The sequence below is a fragment of the Physeter macrocephalus genome, chromosome 20 (assembly GCF_002837175.3).
Source record: "Physeter macrocephalus isolate SW-GA chromosome 20, ASM283717v5, whole genome shotgun sequence".
Taxonomy (NCBI): Eukaryota; Metazoa; Chordata; class Mammalia; order Artiodactyla; family Physeteridae; genus Physeter; species Physeter macrocephalus.
Genome location: NC_041233.1, coordinates 1,067,944 through 1,095,135, shown reverse-complemented (window position 1 = coordinate 1,095,135; position 27,192 = coordinate 1,067,944). Strand labels below are relative to the sequence as shown.

Below are 27,192 nucleotides of genomic sequence, written 5' to 3'. Positions count from 1 at the left end.
TCTCTCCCTCGCTCCCCGGCTCCCCCGTCTGCCAGCCCAGCCCCGGGCCACCCTCCGCCCCCTCCCCCCTCCCCCCCACCGCCTACTCCGTGTCCCCGCTGGGGGACCTGCTCTCCGTCTGAGCCTCGGCCCCCACCCGCCTGCTCAGGACCTCCTCCGATTCCACGCTCTCTTCTTGGCCCCAGATTAAGGGTCCAGCTGCTGCCTTCTTGGTGGCTCCAGGGCCGTCTCACACCCGAGGCGTCAAGCACCCTTTCCCCATCCTTTGGCGGCCTTCTGCTGGAGGACAGCATGACTAGCCACTCCCAGCCCCTGAGGACGCCCGCTCCCCTGGCCATCTCGCCCTCTGCCGCTGGGCTCTCTGCGCTGTGCTCTCATCAGTGTGCAGTTCACAGGTGCCCGGGTGCGGCTGAGCCCCGGCCACGCGTGGTGGGCGCTACTCTGGTCTTTCTCACCGCTCCGCCCCTGCCGTCACTGTGGGCTACCCTCCCCTCCCCGGACTCCGCTATGTTTTCCTAGCTGTCCTTTCTGGCCCCACCACTCTGATCTAACCCGTCCTTCACGTTCATTGCTAGAGACCTCATTCCCGAAATGCAAATAGGACCACATCATTTTTCAGCCTAAAGTCCTTCAGTGATTCTTCTTCATTTTCAGGAAAAAATAAAACTTCTGAGTTTGGCACAGAAAGCCTTTCCTCCCCGCTGCTACCCGCCATCCCCCGCCCCGTGCCTTCATCCCTAGGCTCTCTGTGTGCCTTTCATTTCGAACTACGTATATTCTTTCTTCTGTCCGGGCCGTTGAACAAGCCAGTCCCTCTTTCTGGAATTCACTTTCCTAACCTCTTCGTGGCTGGCGTGACCTTGTCCTTTGAATCAAATCATTATTGTCTTCTCTGGGCAGGCTCCCCACGTGGGTTAGAGGAAGAGAAAGAAGGGAAATGAATCCATGAAGATGATTTAGATTGTTCCCCTCTCTCTCTGTTGTGACTACGCCGGCCACGGGCCCCTTCTACTCTCTGTCGTCTTGGTCCTGATGGGCTCTCTCCTCTTTTCCTACATCCAGGGAAGAGAAGAGGACAGGGTGTGGACACATCACTCAGAGGACTGTGTGAGTGATGGGTGGATTTGGGTTCTCATGATACAGTGGAAGGCTGGCGTCTCACCTCACCCCCAGGCAGCACAGGGCTGGGTTTATGGATGTGGCGCACGGGGGTGCGAAGCACTGAGCCCCAGGGTCGGACGCAGGCTGTCTGCTCCCTAAAATGCTTAGTAATAAATGAAACAGTTTGGTAGCTCTGGGTCATTGCCGAAGACAGAAATGGCGGTGATCTGTCAGGGTTCACACGTGTGCATTTTGTGTGAGGGCCTCTACTTCCACGGGGACATGGATGTCGGCAGGAAAGGATCCACTAAAGGAGTGAGGGATCCGAGTGTGTCCTAAAAGTGATGGGATTTGGGAATAGCAAGCTGGAAAATCATCGCCTAGAGCCAAATTCTGGAGCCTCGGAAACGAGGGGTTTCCCACAGATGTGAACAAGGGGGTCCGTGAAGTGGATCCTGGGTGCACAAGGAGCTCTTATTCGGACGTAAGTTTAGTCTGAGATGAAACACAGGCTCACTAGGGGTTTACACAAAGACTACAACCTTTACAAGATCATAAAGTGCTTATAAAAATAATGAATGGAAAGTCATGAAGGGTAATTAAGGGAAATAGTTACGTTTTGGAGTGTGTTCTCAGTATCTGAGTTCACCTCAGGTGGGCGGTCTTTCCCCACTGGAGTTTCCCCAGCCCCGCTGAGAGATTTAGGACTGTGTAGACCAGGGGCCCTGGTTCACGTCAAGAACAAGAGCCCCCTTCCCAGCTCCTCACACTGGGGGCGCCCAGCCGTGCATGTGTGCGTGTGTGTGTGTGTGTGTGTGTGTGTGTGTGTGTGTGTGTGTGTGTGTGTGTGAGCAGCTATGGAAACCCTCCCTATTGTGATGGAGGGCTTTTGAAGATAAGGTCACTGGCCAGCTCTTAAAAGGAGCACAGGAGAGCTGAGAGGAGCGTTTTTCACAATCATGGAGCGTGAAGAAATGCGGTCCTGGAACTCCAGTTGAGTAATTTGAAATCTAACCTTTTGCAGCTGTCGAATGACTGTCACAGGTCTAGATCTGCCCCTGAAGCAAGACGATAAGATGATTGGACTTATCATGGGGAAAGCCATTAGGCGGAGTTGCTTTCTAGCTTTTAGTATTTAATTAAGATGCTTAATCTCAGAATGGGAGTGATAGCTGTTACTTTTGAATAGGCTTGGTTCAATCTTGGTGTATTTATTGTTGATGTTAAAATGGGATAGACTGAAAATTATTATACTAACGTATTTCTGTCCTTCTGTTTTAAGTGAAACTTGTGAATTGAGCTATAAGTGAAAAAGTTACTGACGTCATTAAGCATTATGAATTTTTCATCCCAAATATTTAAATCATATGTAATTATATGTAAACCGGAATTTAAAGCATTCATCTTGTTTTATCTCCTTTTTCAAAAAGCACTGCCAGTGAAAGACATAAAAGAAAAACCTGAACGACAGATCGGGACCAGAGAGCCTGACAAATTACCCAGCAGTACCAGACCTCAACAACCACCAAGTGCCTTACCTGCCAGAGCAAGCAGGAGAGCGGTCAAGAGTCCTCAAAGGTCATCAACTAAAATAAAAGAACATAAGCATCCGTTTGCCCTTTATGGGTGGGGAGAAAAACAGACGGATACGGGAAGCCAGAAAACTCACAACGTCTGTGCTTCTGCCCCAGTGCATGAGGTGGGTGCCAGTGAATGGGCTTCTCTGCTTTCCCCCTGGAGGATGGGGGATGGCCTCGCTTCTGTCATTGGCTGTCATATCCTGTGGTCACTGTGATGCTCTGGGACATGGTAGGTCTTAGGTGGCCCAAGGAAAGCCTAGAACTGGGCATCTGATTTGCAAACAGGATGCAGGATGTTAGCTGCCTGGAGGGCAGGGGGTTTTTGCTGGTACCTGAAAGGGTTTACCGACACCGAGCCAGGTGGAGAAGTGCCAGGACTCGGGGTTCTCAAGTTCTTGGGGAGGCCAGGAGGTGCAGCCGAGGGGCATGGTCAGGGCTGGCGGCTGCCCGTCTAGATTTGCCTCTGGCCTCCTGAGAGGCTCCTGCTCCGTCAGCCTTGATAACTGGTATCCATCCCCTGGACCCCTTTGTTACTGTCTGTCTGTTAGATCACATCTCCTGCATCCTTGACATCTATCTAGACTCTCGTTTTCTCTTTTTTTTTTTTTTTTTGCGGTACGCGGGCCTCTCCCGTTGCGGAGCACAGGCTCCGGACGGGCAGGCTCAGCGGCCACGGCTCACGGGCCCAGCCGCTCCGCGGCACGTGGGATCCTCCCAGACCGGGGCACGAACCCGCGTCCCCTGCATCGGCAGGCGGACTCTCAACCACTGCGCCACCAGGGAAGCCCATAGACCTTCGTTTTCTCTTTGGATTAAATTAGAGTGATTGCGTTTCCCCTGCTCATCCATCCCCCAGAGGTCTGGTTCTCCTCGGACTCAGCCCTGGAGTGTCCCTGTGCGAAGGCCTGAGGACACGGCAGACGAGGGGGCCTCATGTGTGGAGCCACAAAGCAATGACTGTGTTAGCACTAACACTGTGACTCCAGCCCGAAGCAAAGAGGGAATGAAAAGAAGCAGAAAGTTCAGGCTGTTTGAATTCTGGTTAAATACCAGGATCCAGTGTTCACCGAACAGACTTCTGAGCCCTAGCAGATGGTGCTGTTTAGAGTGATATTTGAGACAACAGAGCTGTCCTCTGGCAACCTGGTGGGATTAAGTTGAACAGGGTTCATTAAACGTCTTAGCTGGTAAAATCCTTAAGTATTTTTTTTTTAATTTATTTTTTGGCTGCGTTGGGTCTTTGCTGCTACGCGCGGGCTTTCTCCAGTTGTGGCGAGCGGGGGCTACCCTTCGTTTCGGTGCGCGGGCTTCTCATTGCGGTGGCTTCTCTTGTTGCGGAGCACGGGCTGTAGGCACGCGGGCTCAGTAGCTGTGGCTCGCGGGCTCTAGAGTGCAGGCTCAGTAGTTGTGGCTCATGGGCTTAGTTGCTCTGCGGCATGTGGGATCTTCCCGGACCAGGGCTCGAACCCATGTCCCCTGCATTGGCAGGCGGATTCCTAACCACTGTGCCACCACGGAAGTCCCTGTAAAACATTTAAATTCTTTCAATGGAATACTGATCCATGCTTAATGCTAAGCAGTTCCAGTAATATTCCAGAGCCAGTTTCTCGTGGCACCTGCAGATTAGTTGCTTACCATTTATATCTGAAATGTAGTCCGGTGGACGTTTTCTGTTGCCTAGTTTCTTTATTGCTGACGATGGGTAAGACAGAATCCAGGGCAGTGGCTCTTCTGGAGAAGCCTTTATACACAGAAGTCCTGAATATGGTGAGTCTGGCTTGCCTCTGCCCTGCTCCAGGTGACGTGGGGGAAGCTAAATTGTAAATTGTTCTGGAAAATTAGTGCCAAAGCCACGTGAGTGAGTGTGCGTTTATTCTGACTCCCTTAGATTCATGAATCGGCGCTGCGAGCCAAGAGCAGAAGGCAGGTGGAGAAGAGGCGGCTGGCGGCCCAGAGGCAGAGGGCTCACTCCGCCCACGCGGACAGAACCAGGCGGGCCAAGCCTGCCTCGTCGGAGAACCCGTGGATGACGGAGTATATGAGATGCTACTCCGCCAGAGCTTGAGGGCAGGGACAGTTGCTCAGACAACCTCTTTCAAAAAGTGTAAATGAAAGAAAGCAAAAAACAAAACAAAAACCATCAAAAGAAACTGGACACAGGTTTAAGAAACCAGCTGATTATGCAAGATTTTTCTTAGGGAATTTCCAAAGGATTGTCTCTTTTGATGAATCCTGGTCACCTACCTCAGCAGTAGGGTGACAGCTGAAAGCCATAGACATTTGGTTATTTATGAGAATTCCCTAAATCTTTGACATTCTTAGAAGGATTTTATTTTAGAGCATCTTAATCTTTTAAGATACTGACACCAGACGCCTTTAAATGGCTTACAGATTCTTAACTTCAGTATCTTCCCTCAGTTTAGGTGGAGCCTGTGTTGCTCCTGTTCTGAACGACTTCTGAGATTCCATAGCTGGTAAGATCACACCAGCTTGTGGCAGAAGACTCATTTTCCTTATGTGTCGATTTCTTTGTGAAAGAATATCAAGTTAAAAGTGAGTTTCAACGCTAGTACTGATTCCATGTATAGTGAAAGTAGAGCTTTGGTAGTTCCTAACAAACTTTTCTTTTGCATTTCAGTTCAGCACCACTTCACGTGGACTGTGATATTTAAGAATTACTGGGCTGGGTGAGGGTCATCTTTTCTCTTTAAATTGTCATCTAAGCACTTATTAATAGTTTAATAGTTCAAGCGCATTCCAGTAAACAAAGTGCCAGTGCAGTGTGTTTCGAAGTAGTACTGGTTTCTTTTGAGTCAAAGACTGTCACTTTTTATTGTGAGATTTTTTAAGAACACATAATGGGGTACCATTCACTCGCTGCAGTCTGGCCTTTTGACACACACCCACTGTGGACTTTTGCCTCCTCTCTGATTGTTTGGCCGTGACATTTAGAATTTAATTGTCCTGCTCGTTGGGGATGGGGACAGATTTTAAGATACCTGCTAGAGATGTGGACCACCCCTACTTTCTCCTCCATAGAACTCACCAGTAACAAAGCCTTGGTGATGTACATTGTTCAGACTTTCGGTTGAAATACATTCCTCCTAGGCTCCTAGCCGGTGGGTCTTGTGTAGAACCTAACGTGAGAGGATGCTGGTGTGTGCGTGGGCAGAGACGTATGTAAATGAGGTGCTCCTTGTCTCTAGTACATTGGCTTTTGTGGTAGAAAGTGATTTTGAGAAACACTGGTTTCCATCCAGGAGAGACAAGAATCTGCAGGAAGGATGAATGGTAAACTCCTCATAGGAGAGAAGGAAGTACTTTGCCAACTTAGCACGTGCAGATGTGTGAACGAAAAGCTGGTGTTTGATGTGAGTTTGAGCATTTCCTTGACATTTTTTACTCTGGGTCTTTGAAGTATTATGGTCAATTTTTAGAACACAAATGTTTTATTCCATGTAAAATCTTCACACAGTATCATCTTACACAACTGTATTAAGTTTTGCAAACTCATACTGAAGAATCATGAGCTTTTAAAAAAAAAAAAAAAACTCTAAAAATATTTGCATCGTTTTTAGGTGAATACATCGTGAGGTCTCCTGGTCACTGCGATGTATATTTAGTACGAAGGAGGTCTGTGTGTTGTCCAAAACAAGCTCGCTAGTGATTCTGGTGAATCTTGCTGTTATTATAGTCCTTAAACATTGCAGGTACCTAAAGATGAAATTCCTGTGGCATCGTGATGGTGGAAACTGTTTCTTTAAAATCACTTCCTGCATGTTCGGTTTCAGCCACTGGCTCTGGCGTTCCATTCCCGTTGCAGCTGACAATCTTAGGAAGGGGCCGAGGGGAGTAGCTCGGGTCCACACGGATGGACTTAGAAACCCGACCCTTCGAGGCTCTGAGCAAGCCAGACTCTCTCCTTTAGAAAACAGACTCATATTCAATGTGCTTACTTATTACTGCAAACTCCAGATGCAGATCTGGAAGAACCTAGAGGGCAATACTGGCCAATTTTTCCCCATTTTTAAGTAGAGGACAAATGAACAAAATTTTTAAAGTACTTTTAATGTGCATGAACAATGAATGAGTCAATATGAAGTACTTGTGAGTCCCCTTCCTATGTCCAAGTCATTAGTTGGTTAGGGTTTCTTTACTTTCCTTTCTCTTTAGGGGTAAAGATTATCTTTTAAGCCTACAAAATGTTTTAAGTTGTAACAATTTGATGTCCTACCTTTTTTCCTTCTCATTCTAGAAACTGATGTTGTGATCGTGTTCCCATTTCTTTGGACAACTTATAACACGGCAAGGTAGTTTAAAATTACCTATCATGTTGAAAAGTTTGAAACTGAGAATCCAGTGATATTTAAAATATAGAATAAAATAATTGCTACTTAAGACTCTTCTTAAAATTTTGGTTTTAAGTTCTTAATTAAAACAATTTGCCATAAACATTTTTCTGTGTTACTTTTATTAAAAGCAATAATAGACTATTGAGTAACACCTGAATACCTCTACTGGACCGAGGTGGGTGAGAACTAAATAGGAACCTGTCCGTTTTCTTTCTTTTAAAACCTAAAAGATCGCTCTTATTTAGGAGGTGTCAAAATGCTTGTACTCCCCTACTGTCAGAAAATGTCCAAGCACATATATACATTTTTTCAAGTTTACTAAAAGTAAAATAGGGCATAGGTTATCTGAATTAACTTGTAAGGTAGTAAGCACACATCTGTGGTGCTTCTTATGAAATAGCTTTGTCATTGATTCATCAAATGTAAATTGCTAGTAACCTGAAAGGTGTGTACACTGGGTCACATAAACTCAACCAACTAAACTGCACAAAAGAATGGTGGCTTTTGAGTTCTAAGGCTGTGCTGGGTGTAAACTTTTATCAACGGAAGCTTAGTACTTGATAAAGTGTTCAAACGTATTATTGGCAAAGAGGGAGAGAGGCCAAGCATATGTTAGAAGTGAAAACAACTTTCCTTGTTGACTGCTTCAGTAGAAAATAGTTTAGTGGATAGTTTTACATTTCGCTGGACTAGATAAAAAATGGTGCTAATATTTACACAGTCTGCTTCTGTAGTTGGTTTGGGATCAAACTGTCAATGCCTGACTCATAAGATTCTTACTATAGTCTTGTGATCAGCTAAATAATATTTTTAAAGTGATCCTAAAAGTGTGACCTTGTTTTTGAAATGGATTTTGTACAATAGGATGAATAGGGAGCTCTTCAATGTAAGGTGTGTGCTTAATATCAAATTCTGTGCAAGGAGTGACGTCTAGGTTTTGGGCCCAGATTTGCTCCCTTCCAGCCTGCTAGTGTGAGAGGGGGGAGAAGCTGCTCGTCTATTACTTATTTCCATTTTGAAAGTCAGGACACCTGAGTGAAGACAGTAGAGGCCTCTTTTTGGATTTCTTTTAAAATTAGCAAAACTGTATTTAAGAACAGTCTCCCTGTGTTGTTATTGTATATTTATTTTGAGCACTGCATTCACTTTAACATTCTGAAGAACAAAGGCTGGGCACTTACCATCACAGGGCTCAGGCAGTGGGAATTTGGGGCTGTGTTTTCTAAGAACTATGTATTGCTTTTTGCTTGTCTTGAATATTGCAGTTACTTGGAAAAATGTGAATAAAATTCATTAATGTTACAGGCTGAAACTTCTGTTTTGTGGAAAATAATTCTGATTAGCACATAAATGGTTGAAGAAAGTAGATGATCACATTGACCCCTAAATGGATTTTTCATTAGATAAATGTTTAACAAGATACGTTAGATACATCCAGGAAAAGACACGTTCTGTGTATATACTTTGCATGAAATGCCACATTTTCCCCAGTCTTTCCCTCACACCTTCTTATTGTTTTGGAAATTACAAAAGTGATAGGGCATGGGTAAAGTAACTCAAAGAGAAGTTATAGAGTAAAAAGTGCAGGTTCCTTTCAGTACCACCCCTTCACCAAAATTCTACACCCCTCCTTAGAGGAAACCAGTGTTAAGTTTGGTGTGTAAACTTCCAGACCTTTTTTCCAGGCACTTGGAGGTACATACACACTTTTTCTTTTTCTTTTTTTTTTTTGCACAAATATGGAATAATACACACATTCTGTAACTCCCCAGCTTTCCCCCGCCTGCTCCCCTTGTTCACACGTCCCCCCGTGGAGCTGATCCTAATTAGCCTACCAAGCACCCTCGAGACTGGCCTGACTGGCAGACCCCTCCTCGGGTCTCAGACTGACCACAAGATGGTGTACACATGGGGCAGGTCCAAATAGCACTGCCAGAGCTTTGAAGACTGAACTGACGTTGGAACCAACACCCACAGGACTTGGGGCCTAAGCCCAAATAGGTTGATTACTTGCTAAAACAAAAATACCAGCATTCTCCACAGGACTCGGTCGTGTCTCATCATGTAATATTCAGATGCCTAAGATTCAATCTCAAGTTACTCAGCATATGAAAACCATGAAAATGGCTCTCATGGAAAAAGACAATCAGTAGCTGCCCTCATAGGCCTGACGGAAGCTATTATTGAAAAGTTCAAACGAGAAATCACCCTCTTGAAATAAGCATTGAAATAGAAATTATCAGTAGAGAAAAAGATGATAGGAGAACTAAATGAAAATATTAGAACTGAAAAATACTCCAACTGAAATTTAAAAAAACCTTACTGGACAGACTCAGTAGAAGATTGAAGATGACAAAATAAAGATAATCAACACAAATCGTCCAGTCTGAACAACAGAGAGAAAAAAGGGCTGAAGAAAAAGTTTCCGGGTTGTGTTATAGGAGTCCTAGAAGGATAAGAGGAAGAGTGTAGTGCTTTAAAAACATGTGCAGAAATGATGGCTAAAAACCTCCCAAGTAAGCTGAAACAGGATAAACCAAGAAATCCAAGCCTAGACACATTGAAAACTGTTGAAAACTAACAGACATCTTGAAAGCGGCCAGAGAAAAATGAAAGATGACCTACAAGGGAACAACAATTCAAATGCCCGTGCGTTTTTCCATCAGAAACTCCGGAGGCCAGAAGGAAGTGGCACGTTTCTTAAAGTGCTGAAAGAAAAGAACTGTCAACTCAGAATTCTGTATCCAGTGAAATATCCCTCAGGAATGAGGGAGAAATAAGGATATACTCATATGCAGGAAAACTAAGAATTGATAGCCAGGAGACCTGCTTTAAAGGAATCGTCAAAGGATGTGCTTCAGACAGAAGAGGAGTGATACCAAAAGGAAACTGGGAACACGGGGAATGAGAACAACAGTTCTAGAATCTGGTCTTTTGTTCTCGGTTCCTGAAACAGCTCCAGAGCCAGAAAGGTGAAAGGAGTGCCTTGTTGTTCATAACAAGCCCCTTCCCAACACAACTTTTGAGATGACTTTTGGCCAGCCCCTAAGAATGGGGGCTGGTTGCCAGGGAAACCAACTGGGAAACATCAGTTTCTAGAATGAGAAGGAAAAGGTAGGACATCAAATTGTTACCAATGGGAACTTTCAGTCCCATCCCTGACCTCTGGGGAGGACAGAGGGGCTGGAGATTGAGTCAATCACCAATGGCCAATGACTTAATCACTCACACCTATGTGATGAAGCCTCCGTAAAACCCAGAAGGACGGGGTTCGTAGAGATTCCAGGGTGGCGAACAGATGGAGATGTGAGGCAAGTGGTACCCACAGAGCATGTAAACTGCACTCTTTCCCTGTACCATGCCCCATGCATCTCTTCCATCTGGCTGTTCTTGAGTTAAATCCTCTATAATAAAGCAGTAATCCAGTAAGTAAACTGTTTTCCTGATTTCTGTGAGCTGCTCTAGCAAATTAATTGAACCCAAGGGAGGGGGTCCCAGGACCTTCCAATTTACAGCTGGTTGGTCAGAAGCACAGGTAACAACCTGGACCTGTGACTGGCGTCTGAAGTTGGGGTGGGGGGCAGTCTTGTGGGGCTGAGCCCTTAACCCGTGGGACCTGCCACTGTCTCCAGGTAGATAGTGTCAGCACTGAGCTGAATTGTAGGACACCCAGCTGCTGTCAAAGGATCGCTTGATGTGTGGGAAACTCCCACTCACCTGGGGTCAGAGGTGGAAGAGTGCTGGCATGGAGGAGACACAGCAGTGGATTTTTCCTGAGAACCTAACAAGAGCTTCCAAACACACGAGCATCTGAGCCCACAGTGAATGAGTGTGAGCATGTGAACGTTCCTAAAACCTGGCAGGCTCCTGTGGGAAGCACGGCAGACATCATCCCTACAAAATGACAGAATGCAAGACCAACAAGGGTTCTCTGCATGCACGGGGAAAGCCGCACTACGAAAGTAAACAGAGTGGCTTCGGAGGGCAGATTAAGCTGATCTGGGAAAAAGGCTAAAGAAGAAGAAGACTGTCCTGAGGCAAAATACAATATATGAAGGAACATCTGACCCCCGAAAGGAGAACTAGACAAATTTACAATTATAGTTAGAGACATCAACATGCCTATTGGTAACAGAACTAGTAGACAAAAGATTGGTGAAGACACAGAAGAGCTAAACAACACCATTAACCAAATCACTCTGACATTTATAGAACACTCTACCCGGCAAAAGCAGAACACAAAATTTTCATGTTCACATGGAACATTCATCAAGACAGTTCAGATCCTGGTTATTAAAGTAACCTAAAATTTAAAATCATACAAAGTATGTTTCTGACTATAATGGAATTAAACTAGAAATCAGTAAAGATAGGAAAATCTCAAATCAGTCGGAAATTAAACAACCTGCTCATAAATAATCCACCAAAAAGATGGTCTCAAGAGGAATTAGAAGATATTTTAAATGGAAGAAAAATGAAATTACAATATATTAAAATTTGTGGGCACAGTTAAAGTAGTACTTGGAATTTATAGCATTGAAAGCTTATATTAGGAAAGCAGGCCTCAGATCAATAATCTAAGCTTCCATTTTAAGAGACAAAAGTAAGCCCACATCTTCCAGAATGAAGGAAAAAAAGCAGAAATCAATAAAATTGATAACAGAAACAAATGAAGCCAAAAGCTGGTTCTTTGAAAAGATTAGTAAAATTGATAAGCCTCTAGCAAGCTTGACAAAAAAAGAACAAGCCATATGTTAGCAATATCAGGAATAAAACGTGATTATCTGAATTTGCATTTCACTATTAGTGAGGGTTACCTTCTTTTTCATGTTGATCAATCATCTATTTCTTTGATGAATGGCCTATGTATGTGCTTTGCCAAGCTTAAAATTATTTTGGGAAAACTAGAAAAGCACACTGCTTTCCACCCCCCCGCCCCAGTTGGTGTCTGTCTGTCTAACTAGCTAGGATCTCTATATTATCTGACCCCAATCTTGTGTCAAACGTGTTGCAAATGCTTTGTCATAGCCCGTTGCTGACTGTATGCTTTCTTTTGTATAGAAAATGCTAATTTGCAGAGTCAAACCTCAAACCCTTTCTTTATGGGGTATTTTGAGTCACCTACAGAAAGATTCACCCTTTGGTCATTAAAAAATTCTTATGTTCTTCCAATGCCTTTAAAAAAATCTTACCTTTTGCTTTTAGATCTTTAATCCAACTGGAATTAACTTTTTTGGTGAATATGAATTAGGGATCCAACCTTTTTTTTAAAAAATTCAATTAAATGGGAAGAAAAAGGCCCTAACACCATCCAGTGAAGAGCCCTTACTGATGTAAAATGTCACATCATACTTTTTCATAAATTGCCACAGATACAAGGGAAGTTTCTAGACGCTGCTCTTCTGTGGATCAACTGGTCTACACCTGAGCTCATAGCATTGTTTTAACTTAATTTGCAGTGCATTTTAGTATTTGGTACAGCAAGTCTCCCTACCCGCCCCCCCTTGTTCTTTGCTTTCCTTGGCAATTTTCTTTTTTATATGAACTTTAGAATGAGCTTGTCGATTTCTATTTTAACATTCCATTTGGGAATTTTATTAAACTACATTGAATTTACTAATTTTGGAGGACTGACATCTTTATAATATTGACTTCTATCCCCAAATAGAGTATGTCTCCATTTAAGTTGGTCTTCTTATATTTATTTCAATAAAGTTTTCATCAAAAAGTTCTTTCACATTTCTTGCTGGATTTTTTTCCCCCCTTCCATCAAATTTTGTAAATGCTTCTTGCCTCTGCATAGGAAAGGGGCTGAACTGGGAGGAATGCTGTTACTTTTTCTAATGAATGAAGGAAGGAGACAGAAATGTGGGTGAAGACGGAAGTTGACGATGCTGTCATTAATCATGTATTTTGGAATTACTTCAAAAGAACCAGGGAATTGGAAATGACTCAATTGTTTATCAGCAAGGAAGTGGTTAAAGAAAACATGGCATATTCACACAATGGAACATTATTCAGCCTTCGATAAGAGGGAGAAAGCTCTCAATGTACCCAGACGTGCCAAGAGCTCCAAGATGCAGTATAGATGGAAAAAGACAGTGTGTGTAACATGTTGCCTTTTGAGGAAGGGAGGAGGAATAATACCTGTATCCACATCAAGGAACTCTGGAAGGATACACACACTAGCCAGTGGTTACTGTAGGTGTGGGGTGAGGAGGGAGTGAGGGAGAGGCAAGGAGGCCCCAGGGTGACCTTCCATACTGCTTTGACTTTTGACATGTAAGAATGTATTAGCTATTTTTAAAAATCCTAGAGACAACAGGAAAAAAAAAACAAAACCCCAAAACTGAATACCCACTCTTTGAAGGTATGTCTCCCCCTGAAAACTCCAAGCTGTGTGTGGTTAAGCTAGGCTGACGGCAGAGCCAGCTAGGGGCCTGTAGGGCCAGCAATTGCAGCCCCCCTCCTCCTGCGCCTGAACCTGGCTGGAAGGGTACTTTGAACCTTACCATATTCAAAACACGTAGATTTTTGGATAGTGAGGTGTAAATCCTGTATTTCCACCAAAAAAACTAACCTTTCCTAGGAATAAAATTTGAACTTGATTACACCAACAATAGAAGCTTATCGAGTTTTTCAGAAGGACCAGGGCTTGCTTAGGTGGGCCAGGCTGCTGGCTTTTCCATGTGTGCTGATTGGGACACATAGACTCTGTTCCACTTTCCTCCACAGCAGGACTGATTTCCCAGGGATGCCCGCGGTGTGCCCTTCATAACAACAGTGCTCCTGTAGCCTGTGACTGCTGTTTATAGATTAAAGGACACCTTCTTCATGACTGCCACGGTATGTATGGCAAAGGTTAAAATTTAATAATACCAAATATGAACCTCAATTTTTTTTAAAAAACGGCTTTTTCTTACATACAGCATGGACTTAAGTTTGGGCCTCCTGCACTATTAGTGGGAGGGTAACTTGGCACAAGTTCTCTGGAGGGCAGTTTGGCTGTACGGCTCTTAAAAAGGAGCACATCTTTGACTTGGCAATTCCACTCCTAAGCGTTTCCCCACATGCCCACGTGGGCCCAGGGAGGGGACCACAGCGCAGCATCCTGGGCAGACGGGGCACATCTGCAAGCTGCCCCCATCGGAGCTCCTACGGCGGCGGGGAATGAGGAAAGGGAAGTGCGGGCAGCCCTGAGCATCCGGAAGCCCAGCCGACGCTCTCTGCTCACATGTGCACAGGTTCAGGAAGCCTGGCGGCCCACGGGCAGGGGACACCACGCCTGCTGCCTGGGATCTTGCTGTGAGTGTGGCTTCAACTTAAACCCAGAACACTGGCCGTGTTGGCTGTGACCGGGAGTCTGAACCAGTTCAGAGTGACCGCTCGTGACAGCGAACGTTGCCCTTAATCCATCTTTTACTGGTTTCATGACCTAGGTGTTGACTAGGGCCCGAGACAGCCTGTCGCACTTGAGGATTTCAAGGGAACTGGAGGTTCTTCTGTCTCTGCGTGGCCTTCTGCTGCTTGAGAGGAATCCTGGGGCTCAGGACCAAATGCCTGCTTCCTGCCAAGAGCTCCCCACCAGCAGCCCGCCTTGCTGGGGGCCCCGGCCTGGCACCACACACCCCTCCCTCACGGATGGAGCCTGACACCGCCCACCGTGCTTTCTGCGACGTTTTCCGTGCACGCGACTCGTACCCACGCCCGGCCGAGTGCTCTGCTGTGTGGCGTCACCCTGTGAGAACGGCTGTGACAACGGGTGAGACGCCATCTCACCGCAACGTCCCCGGGGACAAACACCAGACCCGGCCTAAAGCCGAGGCCGCTACATGGATCCTCAAACGTCACTACATGGGGTAAGAGTCTGAAGTCACGGGCTAGTGCTTAAAGCCAACATTACTCCTGGAAACAAAAAGAGGAAGACAGGAAGGCCAGAGCACGGTAATCGGATAGTTACAGATCAAGTAAAAAAAATCCGAGCACCTAAGGACATTTTTCTTCTATGCTTGCTCAAGGACTCAGTCAAATAAACAGAGAAGAGAAGCAGCACAGGCGAGGGCCAGCCGGGTCAGGAGTTCATTGGCAGACAGCACAGGAGTGTTGCCACAGTAACTGCAGACATTAGATGCTGCTGGGCGAGGGGCGTCAGGCAGAGACAACCCTCCTGCGGGCGAAGGGTGACAGCCACGGCACAGGCCCCCAGGCACTGCCTCACCTTCACGGAGAGATATCCGACTCACAGGCGACTTCGGTACGGCTTCAGCCACCAAATACAAAACGACTGACAAGCATTCGAAAACCAGTTGGCATGCATTTTCAGTCATGCATTTTTTTTTTTTTTTGTGGAACGCGGGCCTCCCTCTGCCGTGGCCTCTCCCTTTGCGGAGCACAGGCTCCGGACGCGCAGGCTCAGCGGCCATGGCTCACGGGCCCAGCCGCTCCGCGGCATGTGGGATCCTCCCAGACCGGGGCGCGAACCCGGTTCCCCTGCATCGGCAGGCGGACGCGCAACCACTGCGCCACCAGGGAAGCCCCAGTCATGCATTTTTAACTGATAATATTTTCAGTGTACTGAAGGCAGGGACAGAAAGGCAATTTATCAAGCTTGCAGGTTTCTTTTTCTTTTCTTTTTAAATCAAAGCATGGTTTCACAGTGATGAAATCAACTTATTTCCACCTCCAACAACTTGGCACTAAAGGTATGTTAAACATGGAAAATACTCTTACCAGTTAAAATAAGAACGCTTTATAGTCCTTGAAATTCCAGTAAACGCGTGTGTTTGAAATGTCCATGAATTTTGAAGAAAAAAAAGGTGCCAGTCAACAGAAATCGCGGTGCCTTGTCCTACTGTGCCTTGCTGTGGAGACCACAGGGCTGTCCCCCGGGGCCTGCCGTCCACTTCCTGGGAGTGGCAGCCCTGGCCTCTGCATCTCGGGCCCCTGTACTCTGAGCCACACTGCAGAAGGCTATTTGGAAGCTTAAATCAGATGTTAAATGTGAGAACACCTTTAAGTTGTAAAAAAGTGCTATGCCCCTTCGAGGCTTTACGATAGACATTTCAAATGACAGTATTAAAAATGAGGAATCTGTTAAACAAAAATTCTCCAGTAATTTCTCAATAAACTATGTTTTTCTGTAAAAGAAGAAAAGAAAAGTGGGCATGAAATCCTATACTTTGATCGGAGACACACTGAACAACCAACGCAGCCTTGGGTACTGGATTTCTCCAAGTGCAGAAGTGTATTTCTCACGGCTCAGATAGGGCTAAAGTCTGAAGAATCAGGTAAAAACATGTATAAACAACCTAAATAGAAAACCGAATTTAAAAGCTTCAGGTGAAATCATTTCATCTTAAAATTAGAGTAGGAAAAACTATTATTTGCCATTCCTCTCCTACTGCTTTGAACAGGGGGCAGTTACTGAGTTTTTATAGCTCTGGCTTCTGCTTCAACGTGAGGACCTGTCAACTGTAACAGAGCGTGTGTAATTAACAGAATTGAGAGATTCGACACATTTCACCCCAAGCATTTATGGCCCATCCTACAAGTCTTGGACAGCTGAGCAGGCCTAGGCCTGAAAGCAGACGTTTATCGACAAATCGTCTGTTCCATCGCTTCTCACAGCCTCAAGTGACTGGTCAGTGCGCACGGACAGCACAGCAGTCTGGACGCCTGCTTGCCTACAGGCTGTACCGTCAGGTACCAAGAGGCCAACTAAGAGTGCACAGACAGCGTTCCCAAGAAATACTGATCCGAACAACAAAACCTGCACCCTAAACAGCAAAGCTCTTAACCCTAGAATGTAAAACAAGACGACTGGGTAACTAGGCACTGAAGTCAACAGTCGCAAAGGAGGAGGCTGCTCTGAGAGTTATGATTTTAGACAGTTCCATTACCATGTGTCTTGGAAAGAGAGTTGTGGACTGAAACTTGGACTCCAAATGCCTCCCAAGGTTTGGGAAGTTCTCAGCCATCATTTCTTTAAACTAGCTTCCCTCCCTCCCTCTCTTCTCCTCCCGGGGCTCCAGTGATGTGTAGACTGTCTCTTAACGGTGTCCTGTAAGTCCTGGAGGCTTTTCATTCTTTACGGCCCCCCCCCCCCACCCCGCTTTGCTTCTCTTTGAATAATTTCAAATGATGTGTCTTCAAGCTCACTGTTTCTTTCTTCTGTTGCTGTTGAAGCTCTGTATTAAACTCTTCGGTTCAGTCGTTGTATTCTTCAGCTCCAAAATGTCTGTTTGGTTCTTTTTAATGTTTTCTATCTCTTTGTTGAACTTCTCATTTTGTTCTTGTATTGTTTTCCTGATTTTGTTAAGTTGTTTTATCTGTGTTCTCTTGTAGCTCTCTGAGCATTTTTGGAACAATTATTTTGAATTCTTTGTTGGCCAACTCATGTGTCCCCATTTCTTTGGGGAGAGTTACCGGAAGTTGGCCGTGTTCCTTTGGTGGTCTCACGATTCCGACTCTTTGTGATCCCTGAAGTCTTGCTATGAATAGGTATCTGCGCACTTGAAGAAGCAGCCATCTCTTCCAGACTTTACGGGCTGACTTTGGTCTAAGGAAAGACCTTCACCTGCAGGCGGGGGCATGCTGGAGTGTGCTGTGATCCCAGGCCTAGTGGTGCAGGGTTCCAAGTGCAGGGTCAGGGGTAGTCTGGGTGGGAGGGATACTGTGCCATTGGCTCAGGCCACTGAGGGTCACAGCATCAACTGTGTGGTTCCTGGCAAGCACTGTGCGGGCTCTGCAGTGGCTGCAAGGGCCGGTGGGGTCCTCAGTGGCACCTCCAGGTTCAGCTGCTCGGGCACAGGGCAGGAAGCAGTGATGGCCAGAGTTGGAGGTGTGCACACACCTGGCTGTGAAGACCAGCTGCAGGTGCCTGTGTAGTGGCAGGGGCTGGTCGCAGACTCGCACGCAGCGGTGGGGAACAGGGCCAGTCGCAAGGGCTTGGGCCAAGCGTGGGCCCACGGCAGCTGCGGGGGCCCTGGCGGGTGGTGCACTTTCCTAGAGCTGCAGAATCTCCCCACAGGTGTGTACACAACAGCGGAGGCGAGTGACGGGGATCAGCCTGGGGGTGTGCAGGTGCACAGCTGGGAGGGGCTGGCCACGCTGCGCACCTGGCCACGGGGGTCGGCCGCAGGGGCCTAGGCGGGCATCTCGCACCTATGCAGCTGCAGAGGCCTGGGCAGGCTGCCCGTGCAGATCCTGGGCTCTGGTGGGGCCGGGGAGGAGGGGGAGGGACTCAGGCAGCAGGTGCCCAGGAACGGGAGTACCCCTGGGGTGGTAACTGCTGAAAGCTGGGGTGCTCCTCTGTGCAGCAGGGTACTAGGAACCATGGTTGTTCCAGCTGCATGGCTGACCCTTTGCTCTACGTCTCAGCTTTGCTGGTCTCTAGGTGGGGTGGAACTGAACAGGTCCCTTGTGTGGTGCCCCCAAAGGCTGGGGAAGCTAGTCGCTCACACCACCACCACCCCTTTCCTGGGGAGGAGAACTCTTTCTAGCTGGGGAGTTCCCTCTTGGTGCTGAGCAGTGCTGGCCTGGGGGATGGGATGATGGAGACAAAATGAAGCTGTTCTTCCTTCCCTCTCTGTGTGATTCTTTTCAGGTTTTTTTTCCACTGAGCAGCTGAAGTTTCTTAAGTGGACTCCCGAGTTCTCCCAGAGCTGTTTTTCTCTGTGGATAGCTAATGGTTGATCTTTGCTGGGAGTCGGGGGGATGGAGGCCGGGGTCTTCCGACTTCACCATCTTGGTGGTATCATTTGAAAGTGAGCTCTAGGGGTTCTGAAACTCCCTCCCAGAAAGGAAGCCCTTTCCTAGGGAAGGCTCAGCCCAGGTAGAGAAGACAAATAAAGACAAATCTACAGATCGACGTGACCAATACCAAAAGCAAGGTCAGGACAGCGCAGGACTGGAGCAGCGTGTCTGCACGTGTCAGGAGTGGAAGAGGGTTACTGAGGGCTCCCAGCTGCACCCGTCAGGACAAGGGGCTGCAGCCTGACAGACCTGGACCGCCTGCAGGGTACACTACAGGTGAGGGCAACGGAACACAGCCCATGCAAAGGCAGAGAGGTGCTGAGAAAGCAAGGGGCATTCAGAGAAACACAAGAGTGTCCTATAAAAGCACCATTTTCCCCAGGAAATAGGCATAGCATGAGGGCACGTGACAGATGTTTATGGCCACAGAAACCAACATGGTGACTTTTCTGGAAAGGAGAATGGTGTGGTGGACTTATGCCAAATTCATCACATCACAAATTTTCCTAGTCAATGTAAAATGATTTGACGGCTCCCCACCCAGCATACAGAACTGAGCGCTTTACTCTCATACAGAGTTAGTTGGCCCTTAAATATTTAGTGAACATAATTATTTCTATGGCATTTTGGAACGTGACATACTCAGAAATTTAGTGTTTTTCTTAAGATGCTAGTTTTTCTTTAAAATGAAATTTACACAGGACATCAAGAAGTTAGAGAAAGGAGCTGTCAGAGCACAGGCTTATCTATTTTTCATCCAGTTCCCACAGGTGAAGGACAACATCCTCTAGGAAGAAGGAGCACGCTGACATTATTGCAAGCTCGACCCACTTCATACTCAGTTAGCGTAACTTCTGGAGATGCGTGGGTCAAGTTCAATACATCCTTCATGTAGACACGCTGAGATGATTAAATTAGCTGTGCCTCCCATCACTACAGTGGCAAGTGTGATACTGAGAAGGTCTTACAAACAACCAGTTCGGCGAGGGGTCCCACCACTCTGAAGCTGCGCTGGCTGTGGGTGGCAGGCTGGCTGCCCCGTGTCCCTGCTGAAGGTACAACTGTCCCCTGGGCTCGGGGACAGAACTTCCAGTACAATTAGCCACATGTTGGGAAATGACCTCCTGTAATACTGGATTAAAGATGTGCATCTTGCTTCTTCAATACATGCCAGAAAGACAACTTTATATAATTGCAAGAAAAAAACCATAGCCATTCTTGGCTTGTAACAGTATCTTTTATGAAGTCCCCAATGGTATGTTGATTATATAAAACTAAAAAAATATATTCTTGTCAGAGATGCATACTGAACTATTTTTGGGTGAAATGACAGATGTTTTGGGTGTTTCCAAATATTACAGCATAAAAAAAGTGGGGCAAAGGTACAGTAGATAAAACAAGATTGGCATAATGTGGACATTGTGGAAGCTATAGCTGATCTAGTGGTTCTATGTGCTATTTTCTCCGTACTTGTGTATGTTCAAAAACTGATGGCCGACAAATGACTCCTCTTCCTGAAGCTGGCAAGTTGAGTGTTGTCAGATAAATCCCTCTACAATTCTAAAAGCAACTCCTTCAAGAAGTAAATACAATCAAGGAAGCAACCAAGCAACAACTGGGATAAACTCAGATTGTTTGTAGGTGCATAGGTAGACTGATTAGTAGAGAGAAATCACTTTACAACTAGCACAAAAAATTATTTTAAACTTTACAGGTGTTTTAAAGTCCCTCTAATTTTCCCCTCCAAAAAAAGCAAAAAAAAAAAAAAAAAAAATAGGACAAATTTGACAGAAAATAAAGAACCATCTACTGTGTAGTATAATTACAAATCATTTAAATGACTAATTTTAGCATTTTCTTCACTAGGAATGATACTGATCTGCTAGGAATCAATGTTCTTAAAGATTTCAAAAACTCTTACATAAGTCACAAGTAATATGTTTTCAAAAAACCGTCATAGTATCCCAAATTGTGATGTTTTCATTTTCACTTAAATGCTGGACTGTGAAAGAATAAATTATAATCTCAAGTCCAGATGGAGTGTAGAATCTTTTTCTAGGAAGACTGAGAAAATGCTTTTCTAGATATGTAAATTAAGAGCATCCTGAAAACTTAGTAAGTTGTGGGGAATACATACATAACATTTGTTACTAGATATATTTGGTCTTTATCTCTGGCTCCCGACACAAAGCTCCTAAAACCCTTAGAATTTCCTGAGTTTTAGGGGTCCCTTGTGAGCAGAGTTTATGCTAATGAATTGACTTCAGGTGTGTCCCCTAGAGCGCCTCAGTGTGGAGCTGGTCACCAGAAAGTTCGAAGGAACTTTTAGCTCCACCCACTGGCCTCAGGGAAGGGGGATGCTGGAGATTAAGCTCTAGAAAAATTCTTGAACAGCAAGGTTTGAGGAGCTTCTGAGCTTCCGGGTTGGTGAACAGGAAGACATCCATGTGCCGCGAGGGTGGTGCGCCCCAAACTCCACCGGGACAGAAGCTCCTGTGCTCGATGCCCTTCCAGACCTGGCCCTGTGTATCTCCTCATCTGCTGTTCATTTGTATCCTTTAATATCCTTTGCAATAAACCAGTAATCTCGTTAAGGAAACTGTTTCAGTCCTGTGAGCTGCTCTAGAAGTTAATCAAACCCAAGGAGGGGGTCGTGGGAACCTCAGACTTAGTGCTGACCTAACCTCAGCACTGAACCTGCGCTGGTAGGTCAGAAGCACAGGTAACAACCTGGACCTGTGACTGGCATCTGCAGTGTGTGTCTCTGGGGGCGGGTGGTGGTAGTGGTGGTGATGCCGACTCAGCCCTTAACCTATGGGATCTGATGCCATCTCTGGGTAGACAGGGTCAGAACAGAACCCATCTGGTGTGTGAAGAATCAGAGGATTGGTTGGTGGTGTTGGAAAACACTCCATGGACCAAATACCGCATTTTCTCCCCTCTTCATTTTTCCTAAAGGCCTTTATTAAGAACCACCATGGTTTGGTTCTCCAGCAACTTTTATTGGTCAAGGGATGTGGAATTATATGCAGTACCTGCGGTTTAATTAACAGGCTCACTTATAAATCAACTTAACATTTATCTATTAAAAAATTTTTTGCTTTTGAATAAACTGATGTGGTCAAACAGACATGCTTCTACCCCATGCAAAAAGCTGTTCAAAAACGAGCAGCTTGCAGACCCACTGTAAATGAGATACTGAATGAAACATTCTTCTAGCGAGGTCCAAGAAGCAGTTCAGTCTGAGAATTTGCTTCATATTCTGACTTCTCAAAATCAAATATTCAAGACATAAAAGAAGCAAAATTAAAGTACCTCAAACAGCTATATCCTGATATTTTTATCCAAGTCACTTCCCAGAGTTTGTAGTGCTGCTGTGCTCTGTTGGTTAAAACAAAACAACAAAAGCAGCAGGCAGCTTCCAACTTAAAGGTAATGAAATTTACCAGTTTGCAGCTAAAGTCACAGTGGAAGAACACATAAGGTGAAGAATGCTTTTAAACCTTTCAGCTTTAAGTAGTACTGTATTTTAACTTTAAAGAAAAGTTCTATTATATATTTTTTGCATAAACATTTTAAAATATTAGAACAAGTCTTTGTAATACAATATATATTAGACTTCAATATAACTCATGTGAATTAAAAACATGTTAACTTGATAACTGTCGTAAGGCAAAAGCTGTACAGAAACTTCATAGTGGTGTCCCTTCAAAATCAACTTGACTTAGTGGGTTGCCTTAAAATGAACACAAAACAATAAAAGACTAAAAAAGAGGCAGTGATGCTCTAATACTGAATTCCAGAAACAGCACAGTAGCAAACAATGTGTTTTCTAACAGGGAGACCAGGTGGTTCAGCAAACTGGGACCAGGTGAGCAGCTCCTGGTACATGGTTCATCGACTGCACTGACTAGATGCTGAGAGTAGATCGGTTGCCTAGGAAGTTTGGTTAAAGGTACCAGCATCTTGAGTACTGATTACAGTGCCTGAGACAGAGCAGGTGCTCAGCTCTACTTCCTGAACTGACCTGATGAAGATGCTTTAAAATCAGCAGGGTGCTGGACAGTGTAAAGTTCATGGAAAAACTCCATTTTTCATTTTATTTTGGTATGTGAGTAACTACTGATCTAGTATTTTGAGTGTGGCTCACATAACACCCTGTGGACTGTGGTAAATGGAGTGAACTAAGCACTGCGTTGGCGATCAATGCCAGAGTCTCTGAATATCAGGTCATAAACATAACCAACTGTGCAATATAACCGACACAATGATCAAAGCACACCTCACAATGAACAGATTTTAGTTCAGACGATTAAAAAAAAATAAAGTATTAGACTGCATTTAGTGCAACGCTCTATCAATCATACCATACATCAGATACCATGCTGTGGAGACGTACTGGACTAGCATATATACAGTACACAGCCAGGATTCAAACCAGGGTGAAAGGGCGAATACGGAACAGAACATTTTTACATACATGTGTACATTTAATGGTCTTGTCCACTGAATTGGATTTATTATACGTTTGCTGTGCCACATCTACTCGCTTGCATAACAACCCAAATTATTTTTTTTGCACAAAGATCTACTTCCATTTAAAGTAGAAAAAGATGGTGGTTAAAAAAAAAAAAAAAACTTCTTCAAGCTCCAACAACTGTGTCCCAAATACCACTGTATGAACACCTAAAAAAGAACAATTTAGAAATATGCATAACTAAAAATGTACAAACATCGATTAAAGTCACAAAGGGAACTAGTGAATGAATACTTCCAATTTTTATTTAAACTTACCTAGGCATATTAGATAATGTTGACTATACAGAAAAAAGAGGAAGCTTTAGAAAGTTAAAATCTCTACTTGCAAATTTTATAAATGAGCCTTAGCTACAGGCACATTCATTTAGACATCAATGAACCCAGGAGAACACTCCTCACTGACATAAAGGGAGAAGAACCTCTAACTCAATCACTCCCATCAACTTTCCTTTCTGAGCAAGAACATTAGGGTTTCCTACACATTCTTTCAAGCAGAGAAGCTAATTGTCTTTTAATCAGTAAGGCTGGGTCTAATCTAGCATTTTGCTATTTGTTTTATATTTTCCCCATCTGTTCTTTACTTGCTTTTTTCCTCTTTTCCTGCCTTCTTTTGTATTTATTTAGATTAATTATGTATTTATTCCATTTTAATTCCCATGTTGGCTTATTAGCCAACACTCATCATTGTGTTGTTTCAGTGGTTGCTTTAGGATTTTTTTGTTAAGATTTTATTTTTTAGAGCAGTTTTAGGTTCGAAGCGAAATTGAGGCGGGAAAAGTATGCAGAGTTCCCAGAGACCCCCTGCCTTTACACACACACAGCCTCCCCCGTGACCAACGTCCCCACCAGATGGTACATCTTCTTTGGTGAGGTGTCTGTTAAGGTCTTTGGCCCGTTTTTAAATTGGGTTGTTTGTTTTCTTACTGTTGCGTTTTAAGGTCTTTGTGTATTTAGGATAACAGTCCTTTATCAGGTGTGTGTTTCACAAATATTTTCTCCTGGTCTATAGCTTGTCTACTCATTCTCTTGACACTGTCTTTTGCAGAGCAGAAGTTTTTATTTTTCATGAAGTCCAGCTTACCAATTCTTTCTTTCATGGATTGTGTCTTTAGTGCTGTGTCTAAAAAGTCATCACCATACCCTAGGTCATCTACATTTTCTTTTATCTTCTAGGAGTTTTATAGTTTTGCATTTTACATTTAGGTCTATGATCCATTTTGAGTTAATTTTTGTGAAGGGTACAAGGTCTGGTATGTAGATTCACTTTTTTGCATGGATGTCCAGTTGTTCTAGCACCATTTGTTGAAAAGATTATTTTTGCTCCATTGTATTGCCTTTGCTCCTTTATCAAACATCAGTATGTGGGTGTATTTCTGGGCTCTCTATTCTGTTCCACTGATCTACTTGTCTATTATTTCACCAATACCATACTGTCTTGACTACTGCGGCTTTATAGTGTTTTGAAGTTGGCTAGTAACAGTCCTTCAACTTTGCTCTTCTCCCTCAATACTGTGTTGGCTATTATGGGTCTTTTGTCTCTTCTCCACATAAACTTCAAAATCAGTTTGGTTTTCCTCATATAGATGTTGTTAGAGTTCTACCTATTTCCTTTTTGGGGGGATGCTAATGTAAATGGTATTGTGTTTTTCATTTCGAATTGCACTTGTTCATTGCTGGCATAGAGAAAAGTGATGGACTTTTGTATATTAACCTTGTATCTTGCAACTGTGCTATATAATCATATATAGAGAGTTTGTGGATTTTTTGGATTTTCTACACAGATTATCATCAGCCAACAAAGTTAGTTAATTTCTTCCTTCCCAGTCTGTATACCTTTTATTTCCTTTTCTTATTGCATTAGCTAGGACTTCCAGTATGATGGTGAGAGGGGACCTCCTTGCCTTGATATTAATAGGAAAGCTTCAACTTTCTCACCATTAAGCAAGATGTTAGCAGTAGGTTTGGGGTAGATTTTATTAAGTTGAGGAGATTCCCCTCTATTCCTACTTTACTGAGAGCTTTCATTGTGAATGGATATTGGATTTTGTCAAATGATTTTTCTGCATCTCTTGATGAAATCATGTGATTTTTGTTCCCTGTTGATGTGACAATTACATTCATTGATTTTGGAATGTTGAACCAGCCCTGCATACCCGGGATAAATCCCACTTAGAAGGATGTAATTCTTCTTATACACTGTTGGATTCAATCTAACATTTCCTTGAGAATTTTTGCATCTATGTTCACAGGAGATACTCGTGTGTAGTTTTCTTTTCTTGTAATGTCTTTGTCTGGTTTTGGAATTAGGGTAATGCTGGCCTCATAGAATGAGTTAGGAACTGTTCTGTCTGCTTTTGTTCTGTGAAAGAGAATGAAGAGAATTGGTATAGTTTCTGCCTTAAATCTTTGGTGGAATTCACCAGTGAACCCCTGTGGGCCTGGTGCTTTCTGTTTTGGAAGATTATTAATTATTGGTTCAATTTCTTTAATAGATATAGGCCTGCCTATTCAGATTGTGTATTTTTTCTTGTATAAGTTTTGGCAAATTGTGTCTTTGATAGAATTGGTTTATTTCATGTAGGTTATCAAATTTGTGGGCATAGAGTTGTTCATAGCATTCCTTTATTATCCTTTTAATGTCCATAGAATCTGCAGTGATGTCCCCTTTCAGTTCTGATATTAGTAATTAATATATGTATATATATATATATATATATATATATATATTTTTTTTTTTTTTCCTTAGCCTGGCTAGAGTCACTGATTTTACTGGTCTTTTTCAAGGAACCAGCTTTGGTTTCGTTGATTTTTCTCTATTGATTTCCTGCTCTAATTTTTTTTTTTGTGTGTGTGGTATGTGGGCCTCCCTCTGTTGTGGCCTCTCCCGTTGCGGAGCACAGGCTCAGGACGCGCAGGCTCAGCGGCCATGGCTCATGGGCCCAGCCGCTCCGCGGCATGTGGGATCCTCCCAGACCGGGGCGTGAACCCGGTTCCCCTACATCGGCAGGCGGACGCGCAACCACTGCACCACCAGGGAAGCCCACCCCGCTCTAATTTTTATTATTTCTTTTCTTCTGCCTACTCTGACTTTAATTTGCTCTTCTTTTTCTGGTTTTCTATGGTGGACACTTATATGATGGTATTTAGACCTTTCTTCTTTTCTAATACATGCGTTCAACGCTATAAATTTCACTCTAAGTACTGTCTGTGTTGAATCTTCCCAAATTTTGATAAGTTGTGTTTTTTCATTTAGTTCAAAATATTCTTAAATTTCTCTTGAGATTTCTTCTTTCACTCATGTGTTATTTAGAAGTGTGTTGTTTAATCCCCACGTATTTTGGATTTTCCAGTTATCTTTCTGTTACTGATTTCTAGTTTAATTCCACTGTGGTCTGAGAGCAGACCACATCCAGACCACTGGATGATTTCTATTCTTTTAAATGTGTTCAGGTGTGTTTTATGGCCCAGGATGTGGTCCATTTTGGTGAGTGTTCCGTGTGAGCTTGCGAAGAATGTGTGAGCAGAGATTCTCACTGCTGAGAATCTCTCTCTTTTTTTTTTTACATCTTTATTGGAGTATAACTGTTTTACAATGGTGTGTTAGTTTCTGCTTTACAACAAAGTGAATTAGTTATACATATACATATGTTCCCATATCTCTTCCCTCTTGCGTCTCCCTCCCTCCCACCCTCCCTATCCCACCCCTCTAGGTGGTCACAAACTACTGAGCTGATCTCCCTGTGCTATGCGGCTGCTTCCCACTAGCTATCCACCCTATATTTGGTAGTGTGTATATGTCCATGCCGCTCTCTCACTTCATCCCAGCTTACCCTTTCCCCTCCCCGTGTCCTCAAGGCCATGCTCTA

General features: G+C 44.3%; 2 protein-coding genes across 24 annotated transcripts in view; one reads left to right on the top strand and one right to left on the bottom strand.

The window, feature by feature from the left end:
• Window positions 1–27,192, bottom strand: part of RAB4A (RAB4A, member RAS oncogene family) — a 95,489-nt gene that overhangs the window by 23,346 nt on the left and 44,951 nt on the right. The window contains exon 8 of one of the 5 annotated variants that reach the window (XM_055081384.1): window positions 2,670–2,687. The exons of 1 other annotated variant lie outside the window; for it this stretch is intronic. Coding sequence is in view for 1 of the 4 variants with exons in the window: in XM_028482028.2 (XP_028337829.1) it covers window positions 23,376–23,473 (98 nt within the window). In the remaining 3 variants the exon portion in view is untranslated. Of the gene's footprint in view, window positions 1–2,669; window positions 2,688–3,350; window positions 4,205–22,875; window positions 23,474–27,192 lie in introns of those variants that run through there. 3 more of the 5 variants (XM_055081386.1, XM_028482028.2, XM_024117556.3) reach the window with 3 other exon arrangements.
• CCSAP (centriole, cilia and spindle associated protein) overlaps window positions 1–27,192 on the top strand; it is a 41,725-nt gene that overhangs the window by 12,009 nt on the left and 2,524 nt on the right. Inside the window, exons 4-8 of one of the 19 annotated variants that reach the window (XR_008616294.1) lie at window positions 2,532–2,800; window positions 4,570–6,991; window positions 13,769–13,879; window positions 18,639–19,063; window positions 19,549–20,527. Coding sequence is in view for 2 of the 19 variants with exons in the window: in XM_055081383.1 (XP_054937358.1) it covers window positions 2,532–2,800; window positions 4,570–4,746 (446 nt within the window). In the remaining 17 variants the exon portion in view is untranslated. The other 18 variants (XR_008616304.1, XR_008616305.1, XR_008616303.1 and 15 more) reach the window with 18 other exon arrangements.